Here is a 13,756-nt window from a genome sequence, read left to right as displayed (position 1 = left end):
CTCAACAGCGCTACAGCCAGTCACTAATGTAAAGAGCATGAGCCTCTGCGCTTAGTAATAGGCTGCAGTTCTGTCGACGTGACGTAGAGCCAAAAGTAAACTGGGGCTGCAGCTTACAGATGCAATGTTGGACGTGGGAAGGGTAAGTAAAGTACTGACAAAACTACGGCTGCAGTCAAGTTTTTTTTTTTTTTTTTTTTTTTAAATGGAACAACCCCTTTAAATTACACAAAATACAATACAGAGATCAGCAGGTATTGTGATCAGCATGTTGTGATCCATAGGAATTGGTCCCAGCAAAACGATAATATCTAGGGAGTGCCACTGATTTGTGAACAAAGGCAAGCAGACATCACATAGGAGAGCAGCGCGGATCCAAGAAATATGTAAAATGACATCATACAGTGTATAAAGGGAATGTTATTTTTCCACTCAGTCTAGTTAGAGAAGCTTCAGGTATTCATATCAGTAATGGTGCACAATCACGCTCCAGCCCAGCATGGACCTTCTCTACACTCAGTCCTTGTAAAGCTTTTCGTCTGCTGGTGTTAGGCCTCTTTCACACTTCAGGTTTTGAAAAAAAACAGATCCTCAATTTTTTTTTGAGGATCTGTTTTTTTCCCCCATTGACTTCCATTACTGGCGGATTGTGACGGATTGCCGTCCGTTGCATCCGCTTTTTTTTGCGGATCCGCCAAAAGTTGCTGTCCGTCACCATCCTCAAAGATTTCAAAACGGAGCTTGCAACGTTTTTTTCCTCTGGCGGATCCTCCAGACACAAATTTAGCCCGAAATTCTTTATGGGTGCCGGACAAAAATAAAATATCTCTCTCTCTCTCTCCCTCTCCCTCTCCCTCTCCCTCTCCCTCTCCCTCTCCCTCTCCCTCTCCCTCTCCCTCTCCCTCTCCCTCTCCCTCTCTCTCCCTCAGTACACAGGCACTTTGTATTTTTCTGTATCTATTCCTCCTCATTAGCTACTGCTGCGGGTACAGACCTGAAAACTGCAAGAGCTTCATATCATGCCTTGGAGGCAGTGCACAGCTTGTAGAATCTTTGATCATGCTTAGCATAGACAAGCAATCTAAACATTTAGTTTATTTTTTTACTTTTAAACATAAAAAGTTAGGGGAAGTACAGTTTAATATTTCTCGGAAACCTACACGCATAAACTTCTGCGTTCACCAGCACAGAGTAATGGCACAGCGGTGGTTCCAGAGGTAGGTGAGAAAGTGGTTACTTGGGGAAGCTGAACTCACCTGCAGCCATGAAACCAACATGTCCTGTAGTGAAGCCTAGGACAATACAGGCTGGGAGATGATGATCTGCAGCTGCCGTGCAGATGCCCAGTATGCATGTATATAGCTCTGTACTGTCCATCCATATATTTGTACAGTGTAATTCAATCCACATTAACCTGTGCTTTTTACAAACTAAAGAAAACCCAAGTCTGATAACTAGCCTTGGTAGTGCATCTCCTCATTCTCTAAAAGGTTTATTCCCCAAAAGACAGGGAATAACTTCTCCTGTATCCTGAAATCAGGGGCTTTCCAATCAGGAAATCAGCGCTATGCAACCTTGCCTTGAATGGATGGGAGGTGTGCATGCACGGCCTCTGCTCCATTCATTTGCTCTGGGTCTGTGGAGTTCAGCAGGGGTTAATGAAGAGGCTGATATTATATGTATATGATGGGAGTTAGCGCTATAATCAATAGAAGAGAGAATCCAGCTCTTTGTTCCTTTAAAATCCATCCTTTGTTGACGCAAACATTACAATCCAGCATCATGACATGCAGCATAAGTGTCACCAACTTCCCCAGGGATTCGTAAGCAGACGCGTTTCCAGCTTAGTGGCTCTTATTCAGAAACTGGAAACGTGTCTGCTTACGGATTCCTGAGAAAGTTGATGACACTTATGCTGTATGTCAGGATGCTGGATTTGAATGTTTTGCTTCAATAAGTGATGGATTTTAAAGGAACAGAGAGCTGGATTATCTCGTCTATTGATTACTAATCCTGCTGCACTCCAGACTTTCCGTGCTCTGGTTCCTGGACATCTAAGGGGTGAGCTGACCTTTTTCTTATTTTTTGGCGCTATAATGCCCTCTTTCTCACAGACAATTCATAGCAGCACTCCCTCCTTCCTAAAATCAAAGGCTCCTCTGCTGCTGCAAGTGTTTAAGAACCAATGTGTTTCTGCTGCTCGTATTCATTGGGGTTCAACAGCAGCTAGATTTTTTTTTTTTTTTTTTTTTTTTAGGAGGTGTAATGTCTCAGGCGTTGCTTGGGCCAGACACAGACATACATTTTTATATGTTGTTAAAAAATAAAATGCACAAAATTGCATGCAGGCGACAGGAGTGTGAAGTATTTGTGTGGCATTATTCAAGTTTATTTTATAATGTCTCATCGCTGTGCCACGTGTGAGCAATTTTGTTAGCCATGTTTTTGTATTTTTAGTGTACTGTTGAACTTTCTGTCATGTTGCCGAGACATTGATCAATATCTGAAGCAGGGTATTAAGGATAATGGCGTCATTCCAGTGACCAAAAGGAAACAAAGCAGCTACATAATGAAGAATGAAGCAGATCCAGTTTGTTTTCTGCCAGGAGATATAATCACTTTGTACGTTCTAGTAAATACAATGACCTAGCTTATATATGTACTATACTTACGTAGTAATAGTTATTTGCAATCTGTCCTTGCCTAGCCTTACTAGCATGTATGTTTACGTTTGAGAACCTGAAATGTAAAACTGAAATAAATTCATCTGAGACTGAAATCCAATCATTTTTATGAAGTCTGTGAAATTCTAGGTTCTGGATATTTTTTGGTGCCAGGATTCCGTATAATTTAATATTGATAACAGTAGTTAAAACAGATCTATCAAACAGCTGATTGGCAAAGGTGCCACAAGACCAACCCTCACCAATTTACCACCCAAAGTATAGGCCATTACTTTTAGTGACGTAAATAACCTCCGTTTTGTCTAGCTCTGATGCCTTTGTTAGGTTAGGACTATTGCGTACAAACCCCCCCCCCAAAAAAAATCCAGAAAAGGCAAGTGATTAGTGCACATTAATGAGGAAATCTTGTCTAGTTACTGCAGTTCTGTGCCATTGTTATGCAGAATATATACTGTATATACTCGAGTATAAGTCGATCCGAGTATAAGTCGACCCCCCTAAATTTGCCTCAAAAACCTGGGAACACTTATTGACTCGAGTATAGGTCTAGGGTGGGAATTGCCGAAGATACTGGTAAATTTAATGCTGCACAACATACAGTATGCCCCCAAAATGCTGCACAGTGAATGCTGGCTCAAATAATGCTGCACAACATACAGTATGCCCCCAAAATGCTGCACAGTGAATGCTGGCCCAAATAACGCTGCACAACATATGCCCCCATAAATGCTGCACAGTGAATGGTGGCCCAAATACCGTAATGCTGCCCCCAAAGTGATAGGATTACCAGTAATCCTATCATGTTGCTGCCGCTGCCCCTGCTGGAATTTAAAAATAAAAAAAAAACACTATATACTCGCCTACGTTGATGACAGCTGCTCCTGAGCGTCGCCGGCTCTTCAGTGATTCAGGCAGAGGGCGCGTGCTTTCCACGTCATCGCGCCCCCTGCACGTCACCGCCGGAGGACGGGAGAGAGCGGCACGCAGAGACTTTGAATGCCGCCGCGGCCCTATCACCCGCCAGGACGCTGCAGGGGACCGCAGACGAACACCGGGGACTGCGGAGATGACTGGGACCGCGGAGATGACGGGGACCAGGTAAGTTGGCACCGTGACCCGAATATAAGTCGAGGGGGGTCTTTTTCAGCCCCAAAAGGGGGCTGAAAAACTCTACTTCTACTCGAGTATATACGGTAGTTGGGTTCCCATTTCTGCTGTATTGCCCTCCACTCTAAATAATAAGATTACTTGCAATTAACATAATTTAAGTCAAAGATGTTTGATGGACTTTAATCACATATCCAGGGTCCATCACTGCTATCCTCATGTACCTTATGCATGCTGAGTTACTATGATGATCTGGTGTGCACCTGTAATGTCACTCATGCAGAGGCATGTCACCAAAGTATTCAGGTATGAAAGCCCACACTGCTACCTCATGGTACCATCTCTGCTGTGCTACATAACATACCCAGTTTTTTGCTTTTTGATGAGCTCTGCTATAGTTTCCACAGTGTGTGCCTCCAGATAAACTCTTCTGTCAGTTCATACACTCGACTCTTGTCCAATGGTGCCTGCATATTTGGTTCTGCTGTGTCAGTGTCTGCATACTGGGCTCTCCTATTCCAAAGTGTGGTCAACCCATCCAGCTGTATCAAGGTTCCTGTTTGCATATTTTGCTCTGCTGTATCAATATTCCTGTTTACTTCCTCGGATTTGCTGTTCCAAGATGCCTGTCCGCACACTTGGCTCCTGTACAAAGGTACCTCACAGCTCACACTGTGACTTTATGTATCTCTCTATGCATTTGGGTAAAGTTATGCTATGTAGAAGAGAAAAGAGCCCTCCCCAAACTAGTACCATAAAGTTAGAGACAGAGTTGCCAAAAATGTCATGGTATCCTGCAGTACAAACATTACTTGCAGGTGCTGAGGAGATGGAGAACTTAATTTCTTTATCGCCTTATTGGGGGACACAGATGACCATGGGTGTATGCTGCTGCTGCTAGGAGGCTGACACTATGCAAAACAAGAAACTTAGCTCCTCCCCGGCAGTATACACCCACCGACAGGCACCAAGCACCCCAGTTTGTGCTTAGTGTCTGTAGGAGGCGGACCGGGATCTCCCCAGATCCGCATTTAATCCTTTTCTTTTCAGGTTTTTGTTGTGTTTTTTTTAATGATTTCCCCTTTTTCAGATACAGCTCAGGAAACGGGATGTGAGTTCATCCTGCTTTTCCTATTAATGCGGCTGAGCAAGCAATGTGGTATCGCCCACATCGCAACTCTCAGACCCGCAGGCAGGACCTTCCCCTATCACCCTTGGGTACTAGGGGCCATGGATGGACAGTCCTAGCCGATTCCCCTCCTCACCCCTCTCCCAGGACAGGGCTTCCTCTGTCAGCGCTCCCTCCATCAGCGCTCCCCGTCCTCATCAGCTACAGGGAGGGAGCGCTTTCAAGCCCGGGCGTGCCATCGCTAGTGAAAGTGAGGGAGCACTTTCACTTTCATTTTCAAAAGTTCTTCCCTCTCCCTGCGCGCGCTTTCCCCGCGCGCTTTTTCAGCCTATCTCAGGGCTGCTTTCTCTTCAGCCCTGTCACTGTCTTTGGCCATCCCCCTCCCCTCTGGGGTCTCAGCCAATCGCGCCGTGCAGTGGCTTAGCCCCGCCCACCGCCAGCGTTTCTTCCTGGATTGCCGATCTTCCTCCTTCTCTCCGGACCTCGCCTGGGGGACACATCGCTTCTGATCCTCGGTAGGCTAGACGCTGACTATCCCTGGCACCTAACTTAGCTCCCCCTCCCCCCCCGCAGTTTCCTCAGGCTGTGTTTTTTCTGCCACTGAGACTTATGCACAACCCCGCAAGGGCCTTCTGCTCCAGACCCACCGCTACTCACTACGCCTGCGCGCGCTGTAAAAAGAAGTGGGCTTCGGGTCAGTCGTCTCCCCTCTGCCTCTCCTGCAGCCCTTCCACCATGTCGGCCCCTCAGGAGCACTCCGAACCCCGGGCGGAGACCACCCCACCCCCGGAGTGGGCCGTGGCAATGTCTCAGTCAGTTTCTGAGCTGACAAAGGTGTCTCAATCGCTGGTCCAGGTCTTAGAGCGGTTACCTCAGTTATCTGCTGTCACCTGTGCACCGACCGCCTCGCATGGTGAGTCGCCAGCACCGGACCGTGGCGTTTCAGCGGCAGTATAATACTTATGTATGGTATAAGGACTTCAATGACGGCAGAGACACGCTTAGTGAAGCAAGTGATTTATATATAATTGTGCACAATAAACATGGAAATACGTAACGGGTTCAGAGCACAGACATACAGCAGCACATAGCAAAAGGTTCAGCAAGGATGGTAAGTTATTAAGAGTCACTGAGTACGGAATATAACTGGGTATTGCAGGCAAAGTCCAGAGTATAACAAATGTCCAGCAGGATAATGTTCAGCGGGCACCGGGTAACAGCTACTAACCAGTATAGCAAACAGAAGTCCAGTTGTAGCGAGCCTCTGGTATGATGAGTCCGGTGGAGATCCAGTAAGGGGACCTTCAGTGGGCACAAACTCTAACCGGGTACGGTAGCCAGAAGTCCAGCGGTATCCAGAGGTCCAGAGAGGTGAAGTTTCAAGCAGGAAGCAGGGTTGTTCCAGAGTCACAAGATCTGGGAGAGTGGCAGGGCAGGAGCACACCAGGAATCAATATACTCAAGCGATTTGCTTGTGCTTAGGGGCGGGTTTTTATGCAGCTGGGGAGGAAGTGATGTAAACGAAAACTCCATCTTAACTAAGGGCAGCTAAGAGGAAGTGATGCGACAGGACCGAAAACTCCATCTTAACCAAGGGCAAAAGTTCATTCAAAACAGACCGGAAAGTCCTAGGATCCTGACAGTACATCCCTCCCAAAAAACGGTCTCAGGACGGAACAGGACCGGGCTTGTCCGGGTACGTCCGATGGAACTGAGCAATCTTCCTAGATGCGTTGATGTTGTCAACGGGTTCCCAGGAGTCGTCCTCGGGTGAATAGCCTTGCCAGCGAACCAGGTATTGCAGCCGTCGCCGATGGAGACGGGAGTCGAGAATGGCCTCAACGACAAATTCTTCTTGGCCATCTACCATCACCGGGGGAGGAGGTGGTACAACACGTCCCTGAAAGGTATTAGGAGTTACCGGTTTGAGCAGAGAAACATGAAAGACCGAGTGTACCTTCATAGTCCGTGGTAACTTCAGCCGACAGGCCACGGAGTTCACAATCCCGGAGATCCTGAATGGGCCGATGTATTTTTGCCCCAGCTTCTGTGAAGGGACACCAAGCTTCAGGTTTTTGGTGGACAACCAAACAGAGTCCTCTACCTGGTACAAGGGTGCCGGTCGCCTGTGAGCGTCTGCCGAGTCCTTGTAACGTCGCTGAGCAGTTGTCAAGGTGTCTTTCAGGACCTCCTGAACTCGTTGCAACTCCGTCACCCTGTCTCCAACCGCGGGTACAGGGACTGCGACCGGTGACCTAGGCAGAATACTTGGATGGTAACCCAGGTTTGCAAAAAAGGGTGTTACCTTCGTGGAACTACTCTGGGTGTTGTTGTAGGAGAATTCTGCCAGAGGAAGGAGCTTCACCCAATCGTCCTGTAGATGGCTCACGTAACATCTCGGGTATTGTTCCAGGGTCTGGTTGGTCCGTTCCGTCTGTCCATTCGTATGAGGATGGTAGGCAGAAGATAGACACATTAATTTGGAGTGCAGAACAAAACCCCTTCCAGAACCTAGAGGTGAATTGAACACCTCGGTCAGAGATGATCTGATCCGGGACCCCGTGTAAACGAAATACGTTCCGTACTACCAGGTCAACAGTGTCTGCGGCCGAGGGGAGGCCAGTACAGGGGATGAAATGGGCGGCTTTGGTCAACCGGTCTACCACTACAAGGATAGTAGTGCTGCCACTTGATGGAGGCAGATCCACAATAAAATCCATGGAGATGGACCCCCAGGGGCGAGACGGCACGGGTAAAGGCTGGAGGAGGCCTGTAGGAGCCATACGAGGGACCTTGCACCGGGCACAGATCACACATGATGTGACGTAGTCTTTCACGTCTTTCATACAGGTAGGCCACCAGAAGAACAGGGTCAAGAACTCCTGAGTTTTTTGTACTCCCCTATGTCCTGCCACCGTGGAGTCATGAACCAATTTAAGGACTCGAATGAAGTTGGAATCAGACAACACGGTTTGAGATGATGATGAAGGCACAGGGTCCGAGGTGTGGAGACGGGATAAGGCATCAGCCTTTCCGTTATGGGAACCTGGTCGATATGTGACAACAAAATTAAATTGATTAAGAAAAAGGCTCCACCTGGCTTGCCGTGGGGACAGACATCTGGCAGATTTCAGAAATTCCAGGTTGCGGTGATCTGTGAGTACCACCACTTGTTGTGCCACTCCCTGTAAGTGGTGCCGCCATTCTTTGAAAGCAGACACGATCGCCAGCAACTCCTTGTCTGCAACATCATAATTCCTCTCCGCAGGGGACAACCGTCGAGAAAAGAAAGCACATGGATGCAGTAAAGCTTTGTCCCCAGTTCTCTGGGACAGAACTGCTCCCAGAGCATAATCGGAGGCATCGACTTCTACAAGGAACGGAAGTGAGGGGTCTGGGTGAATCAGAATTGGTGCTGATGTAAAACAAACCTTGAGATGGTCAAAAGCCTCCTGAGCCTGGACGGACCACACAAACCTCTGACCCTTCTTGGTTAATGCGGTAATAGGGCGGACAATTTCTGAGAAATTACGGATGAAACGCCTGTAGAAGTTGGCAAATCCGACGAATCGTTGCACCTCTTTGATGGTACCCGGTACCGGCCATTCCAGTATTGCTTTTATCTTGCTGGTTTCCATATTTAGACCCTGTGGAGAAATGACATACCCTAGAAATTGAATATTAGTACAATGAAATTCACATTTCTCAAGCTTGATGTACAGGCGGTTATCACGTAGGCGAGCAAGGACCGTTTTGACATGCTCTTGATGTTCCTGTAAAGAATTAGAATAAATCAAAATATCGTCCAGGTAGATGACCATGAACTGGTCCATAATGTCCCTGAATATATCGTTCACCAAGTGTTGGAATGTTGCGGGGGCGTTGCAAAGGCCGAAGGGCATGACTAAATACTCAAAATGTCCGTATCTACACCTGAATGCTGTCTTCCATTCGTCCCCTGGACGGATACGGAGCAGGTTATACGCCCCTCGGAGATCTAACTTGGTGAAAATTGTTTCCTGTTGGACCCTTTCTAATAATTCGGGGATCAGGGGCAATGGGTACCGGTTCCGGATGGTGATCTTGTTGAGCTCCCGGTAATCTATGCAAGGGCGCAGAGTTCCTTCCTTCTTCTTTACAAAGAAGATGGGTGCCCCTGCGGGTGAGGTAGGTTGACGAATGAAACCCTTGGCAAGATTCTCATCAATATATTCTTTTAGGGCGTGTAGTTCAGGGGCCGCCAACGGGTACACATGTCCAAACGGTATCTCCGCTCCGGGTAATAAGTCTATAGGACAATCGTAAGGTCTATGTTGGGGTTGCTGATCAGCATTCTGTTTATTGCAGATGTCAAGAAAGTCATGATAGACCGGGGGCAGAACGGGTACCTGTACATTGTCCTCCATAGCATGCGTTGTTGGAGCCGGTTCAGTTGGTTTTACGGCAGGAGCAGTCTGGGATGGGAAGGAAATCTCTTTTGTCTCCCAGTTGATGACTGGATTGGTAGCCCGAAGCCAGGGGATTCCTAAAATGACTGGAAAATGTGGAGATGAAATTAACATAAAGACAAGGGTCTGCTGACCTGGTTTGATCATACATTCGAGGGGTACAGTCTCTTTATCCACGGGTCCGGAAGTCAATGGGGACCCGTCCACGGTTTCCATGGTAACTGGTGATGCTCTCTGTTGAGACGGGATACCGTGTTTCCTAGCAAAAGAGAGATCCATGAAATTCCCCCCAGCCCCAGAGTCAATCATTGCAGCCGTAGGAATTAGCTGTTTCTTCCATTTTATTTGTATAGGGAGCGAGCAGTGGGTGGATCTCCCTTCAGAGTCCTTAGCTGCAGTGGATAGTACTGTGGAGGGAAATACCGCATCCAGGTGGGAACTAGCTTCGGAGGCTTCGGATTCTATGTCGGTATTATCATATTCGGCTACAGCCGCCAAGATCTTATTGGAACGATTAGGACGCCTTGGACAGTCAATAAGGAAATGGTCTGATTTGCCGCAATAAAAACATAGCCGTTCACGGAGCCGATGTTCGCGGCGTTCCTGGTTCTCTCGGTTTTGTACAGAGTCCACTTGCATGGGAACCTCTGCAGGCTCTCGTGGTGTCTTAGGAACAAGTTCCCTGGTAGGTGACGGAAAGTCAGGTACCCGGTTAAGTGCTGCCCATCTTTCCTGTCTGCGCTCTGTTAAACGGGTATCAATGCGCACACAGTGTTGAAGGAACAGGTCAAGATCATCGGGTGATTCGGCACGGGCTAACTCGTCCTTGATGGCACCGGACAGTCCCTTTTTAAATACCGACAACGCATTGTTACCCCAGTCAGTGTCCACCACCAGTCTTTTGAAGTCGGTGACATATTCAATCACAGGCCGCTTGCCTTGCCGTAAAGAAAGGAGAGCCGTTTCAGCAGTATTACGGCGGTTCGGATCATCGAACATCAGTGCCATAGCTGTTAGAAAATCCTCTAAGCAGTTCAACCGCACGTCCCTGGTCTCAATCATCGGGTTAGCCCAGGCCAGGGCACGTGAAGTCAGCATCATGATTATGCATAATACTTTAGATCGATCCGATCAGTAATAGTCAGTATTCACATCAAAGAATAGCATGCACTGATTAATGAAGCCACGGAACTGACTGCGCTCACCATTAAAGCGGAAGGGAGGTAATTTAGGCATACTGGGAGCAAATCCGGGCGAGGTACGGTCGGCCACCTGAGCCTCCACCTTGCCTTGTAGCTCCTGCATAGCTGTACCCAGGAACTGGTGGTTATGATTCAGCCGTCCCTCGATATCTCCAAGCCTGGCGTGCACAGCATCCATGTCCTGCTGTAAGGAGTGGATCATGGAGTATAGCTGATCTAATCGTGCCTCTGACATTGCCCCAGCGAAGTCCTCTAAAAAGGGCTTGAGTATAATATAATATGTATGGTATAAGGACTTCAATGGCGTAGGGCAATGACGGCAGAGACACGCTTAGTGAAGCAAGTGATTTATATATAATTGTGCACAATAAACGTGGAAATATGTAACGGGTTCAGAGCACAGACATACAGCAGCACATAGCAAAAGGTTCAGCAAGGATGGTAAGTTATTAAGAGTCACTGAGTACGGAATATAACTGGGTATTGCAGGCAAAGTCCAGAGTATAACAAATGTCCAGCAGGATAATGTTCAGCGGGCACCGGGTAACAGCTACTAACCAGTATAGCAAACAGAAGTCCAGTTGTAGCGAGCCTCTGGTATGATGAGTCCGGTGGAGATCCAGTAAGGGGACCTTCAGTGGGCACAAACTCTAACCGGGTACGGTAGCCAGAAGTCCAGCAGTATCCAGAGGTCCAGAGAGGTGAAGTTTCAAGCAGGAAGCAGGGTTGTTCCAGAGTCACAAGATCTGGGAGAGTGGCAGGGCAGGAGCACACCAGGAATCAATATACTCAAGCGATTTGCTTGTGCTTAGGGGCGGGTTTTTATGCAGCTGGGGAGGAAGTGATGTAAACGAAAACTCCATCTTAACTAAGGGCAGCTAAGAGGAAGTGATGCGACAGGACCGAAAACTCCATCTTAACCAAGGGCAAAAGTTCATTCAAAACAGACCGGAAAGTCCTAGGATCCTGACAGGCAGCTCCTCAAGACGAGCTGGCAGATTTAGCAGACCAAATTAATCACGCAAGCAAGTACCTTCTGGCCGCCTCCTTGGACGCGGCAGGGTGCGTTGCTAGAGCTAACAGCAACATTGTGGCAATACGCCGCATTCTTTGGTTGAAGTCTTGGAATGCGGATACTACCTCAAAGAAGTCACTCACCAACCTGGCATTTCACGGCACTAGGCTCTTTGGCGCCAAGCTGGATCAGTTAATCTCGGATGCCACGGGTGGAAAGAGCACTTCCCTTCCTCAGTCCCGTCCTAAGAGGTTCTTTAACAAGAGGGCTTCTCGGCCTTTTAGGTCCTTTCGCCTCTTCTCTCCCACAGACGGTTCATCCCAGCAGGACCGTAACACTGCTTCCAATGACCGGAGAAAGCCATCGTATAAGCCAGCCCCTCGCTGGAGATCCAGGGGTCAGCCTTCCAGGTCCTCAGGCGCTCGATCCGGAAGGTTTTCATCTAAGTGATGGGTCACCCCCACCTGGAAAGCTTTCCAGGGTGGGAGGCAGACTTTCCTTTTTCAAGGATGCGTGGCTATCCCTTGTCGACGACGCCTGGGTCAGGGAAATCATCACGTCCGGATACAAAATCGAGTTTCTTCCCTCCCAAACAGTCGTTTCTGTCTGTCCCGATCCCCAAAACAGCGATCACAGGTTCCAGGGTTCCTTCAGACCGTCTCCTCTCTCCTTTCCGCCGGGGTCATCGTTCCCGTTCCTACAAACGAGCGGTTTTTAGGGTTCTACTCGAATCTCTTTGTAGTCCCAAAAAAGGACGGCTCACTTCGCCCAATTTTGGACCTCAAACGGCTCAATCGCCACGTGAAGATCCGCCATTTCAAGATGGAGTCTCTGCGTTCGGTAATAGCCTCAATGGAGCCCGGAGAGTTTCTCTGCTCGGTGGATATACAGGATGCCTACCTCCACATCCCCATTTCTCGCCAGCATCAGAGATACCTCCGCTTTGCGATTCAGAACAACCATTATCAGTTCGCGGCCCTTCCCTTCGGCCTAGCCTCCGCCCCTCGTGTCTTCACGAAGGTGATGGCAACAGTCATGGCCATCCTTCGATCCAGAGGGATCCTTATCATCCCTTACCTGGACGATCTTCTGATCAAGGGCTCGTCCCGTCAAGACTGTCTTCACAGCCTTCACATAACCTTGGATGCCCTCGGACGCCTGGGATGGATAGTCAACAAGGACAAGTCCACTCTGTGCCCTACCCAGCGACTGACCTTTTTGGGCATGAAGTTCGATACGAATCTGGCCCGAGTGTTCTTACCAAGGGACAAGTTTTCAACCCTTCGCAAGGGGATCCAGTCCCTTCGGCGCTCGAGGGTCATGTCCCTTCGGTCCTGCATGAGTCCTGGGGAGGATGGTGGCCTCTATGGAAGCAGTGCCATTTGCACAATTCCACTCTCGCCCTCTCCAGCTGTTCCTCCTGTCAGTCTGGGACAAGACCTCGTTTTCTCTGGATCGCCCCATTCTTCTTCCGCTCAGAGTCAAACAATCACTAACTTGGTGGACGTTGTCGACGTCATTTCTCCGTGGAAGATCCTTTCTCCCGCCTCGGTGGCAGGTCATCACCACCGATGCCAGTCTCCTAGGATGGGGGGCGGTCTACTGTCAGAGAACGGCCCAAGGGCGTTGGAGTGCCCAGGAGACTCTTCTGCCCATCAACCTTCTGGAGATCAGGGCAATCTTCCTCGCTGTCCTTCGTTGGCAGCATGTTCTAGTAGGCAAGCCGGTCCGCATTCAGTCAGACAACTCCACGGCCGTGGCGTACATAAACCACCAGGGCGGTACTCGCAGCAGGCAGGTGATGTCGGAAGTGGCAAGGATACTTCGTTGGGCAGAGCGTCACGTGCCGGCGATTTCCGCCGTTCACATTCCAGGGGTGGAAAACTGGGCAGCCGACTTCTTGAGTCGCCAAGGGCTAGCGTCAGGCGAATGGTCCCTTCATCCTACAGTCTTCAGTCAGATATGCCAGCGCTGGGGCACCCCGGACGTCGATCTCATGGCCTCTCGGATGAACAACAAGGTTCCTCACTTTGTAGCCAGGTCCAGGGATCCATTAGCCGTCGGTTATGACGCCCTAGTAATCCCGTGGTCCCAGTTCCACCTACCTTACCTGTTCCCTCCGCTTGCCCTAATCCCAAGAGTGGTCAAAAAGATAAAGTCAGAGGGCATCC

The 13,756-nt window shown here is 48.9% G+C and overlaps 1 protein-coding gene across 1 annotated transcript in view; it reads left to right on the top strand.

Annotated features, from left to right (window-relative positions):
* Positions 1–2,784, top strand: part of MTAP (methylthioadenosine phosphorylase) — a 100,920-nt gene extending 98,136 nt beyond the window's left edge. The window contains exon 8 of the mRNA XM_073543705.1: positions 2,458–2,784. Coding sequence (XP_073399806.1) covers positions 2,458–2,496 — 39 coding nt within the window. The 3' untranslated portion in view covers positions 2,497–2,784. The remainder of the gene's footprint in view (positions 1–2,457) is intronic.
* Positions 2,785–13,756: the final 10,972 nt, after the last annotated feature.

The sequence above is a fragment of the Dendrobates tinctorius genome, unplaced genomic scaffold (genome assembly GCF_039654945.1).
Source record: "Dendrobates tinctorius isolate UK_male_01 unplaced genomic scaffold, ASM3965494v1 ptg000134l, whole genome shotgun sequence".
In the NCBI taxonomy this organism is placed as follows: Eukaryota; Metazoa; Chordata; class Amphibia; order Anura; family Dendrobatidae; genus Dendrobates; species Dendrobates tinctorius.
This window is presented reverse-complemented; position numbering and strand designations above follow the sequence as displayed.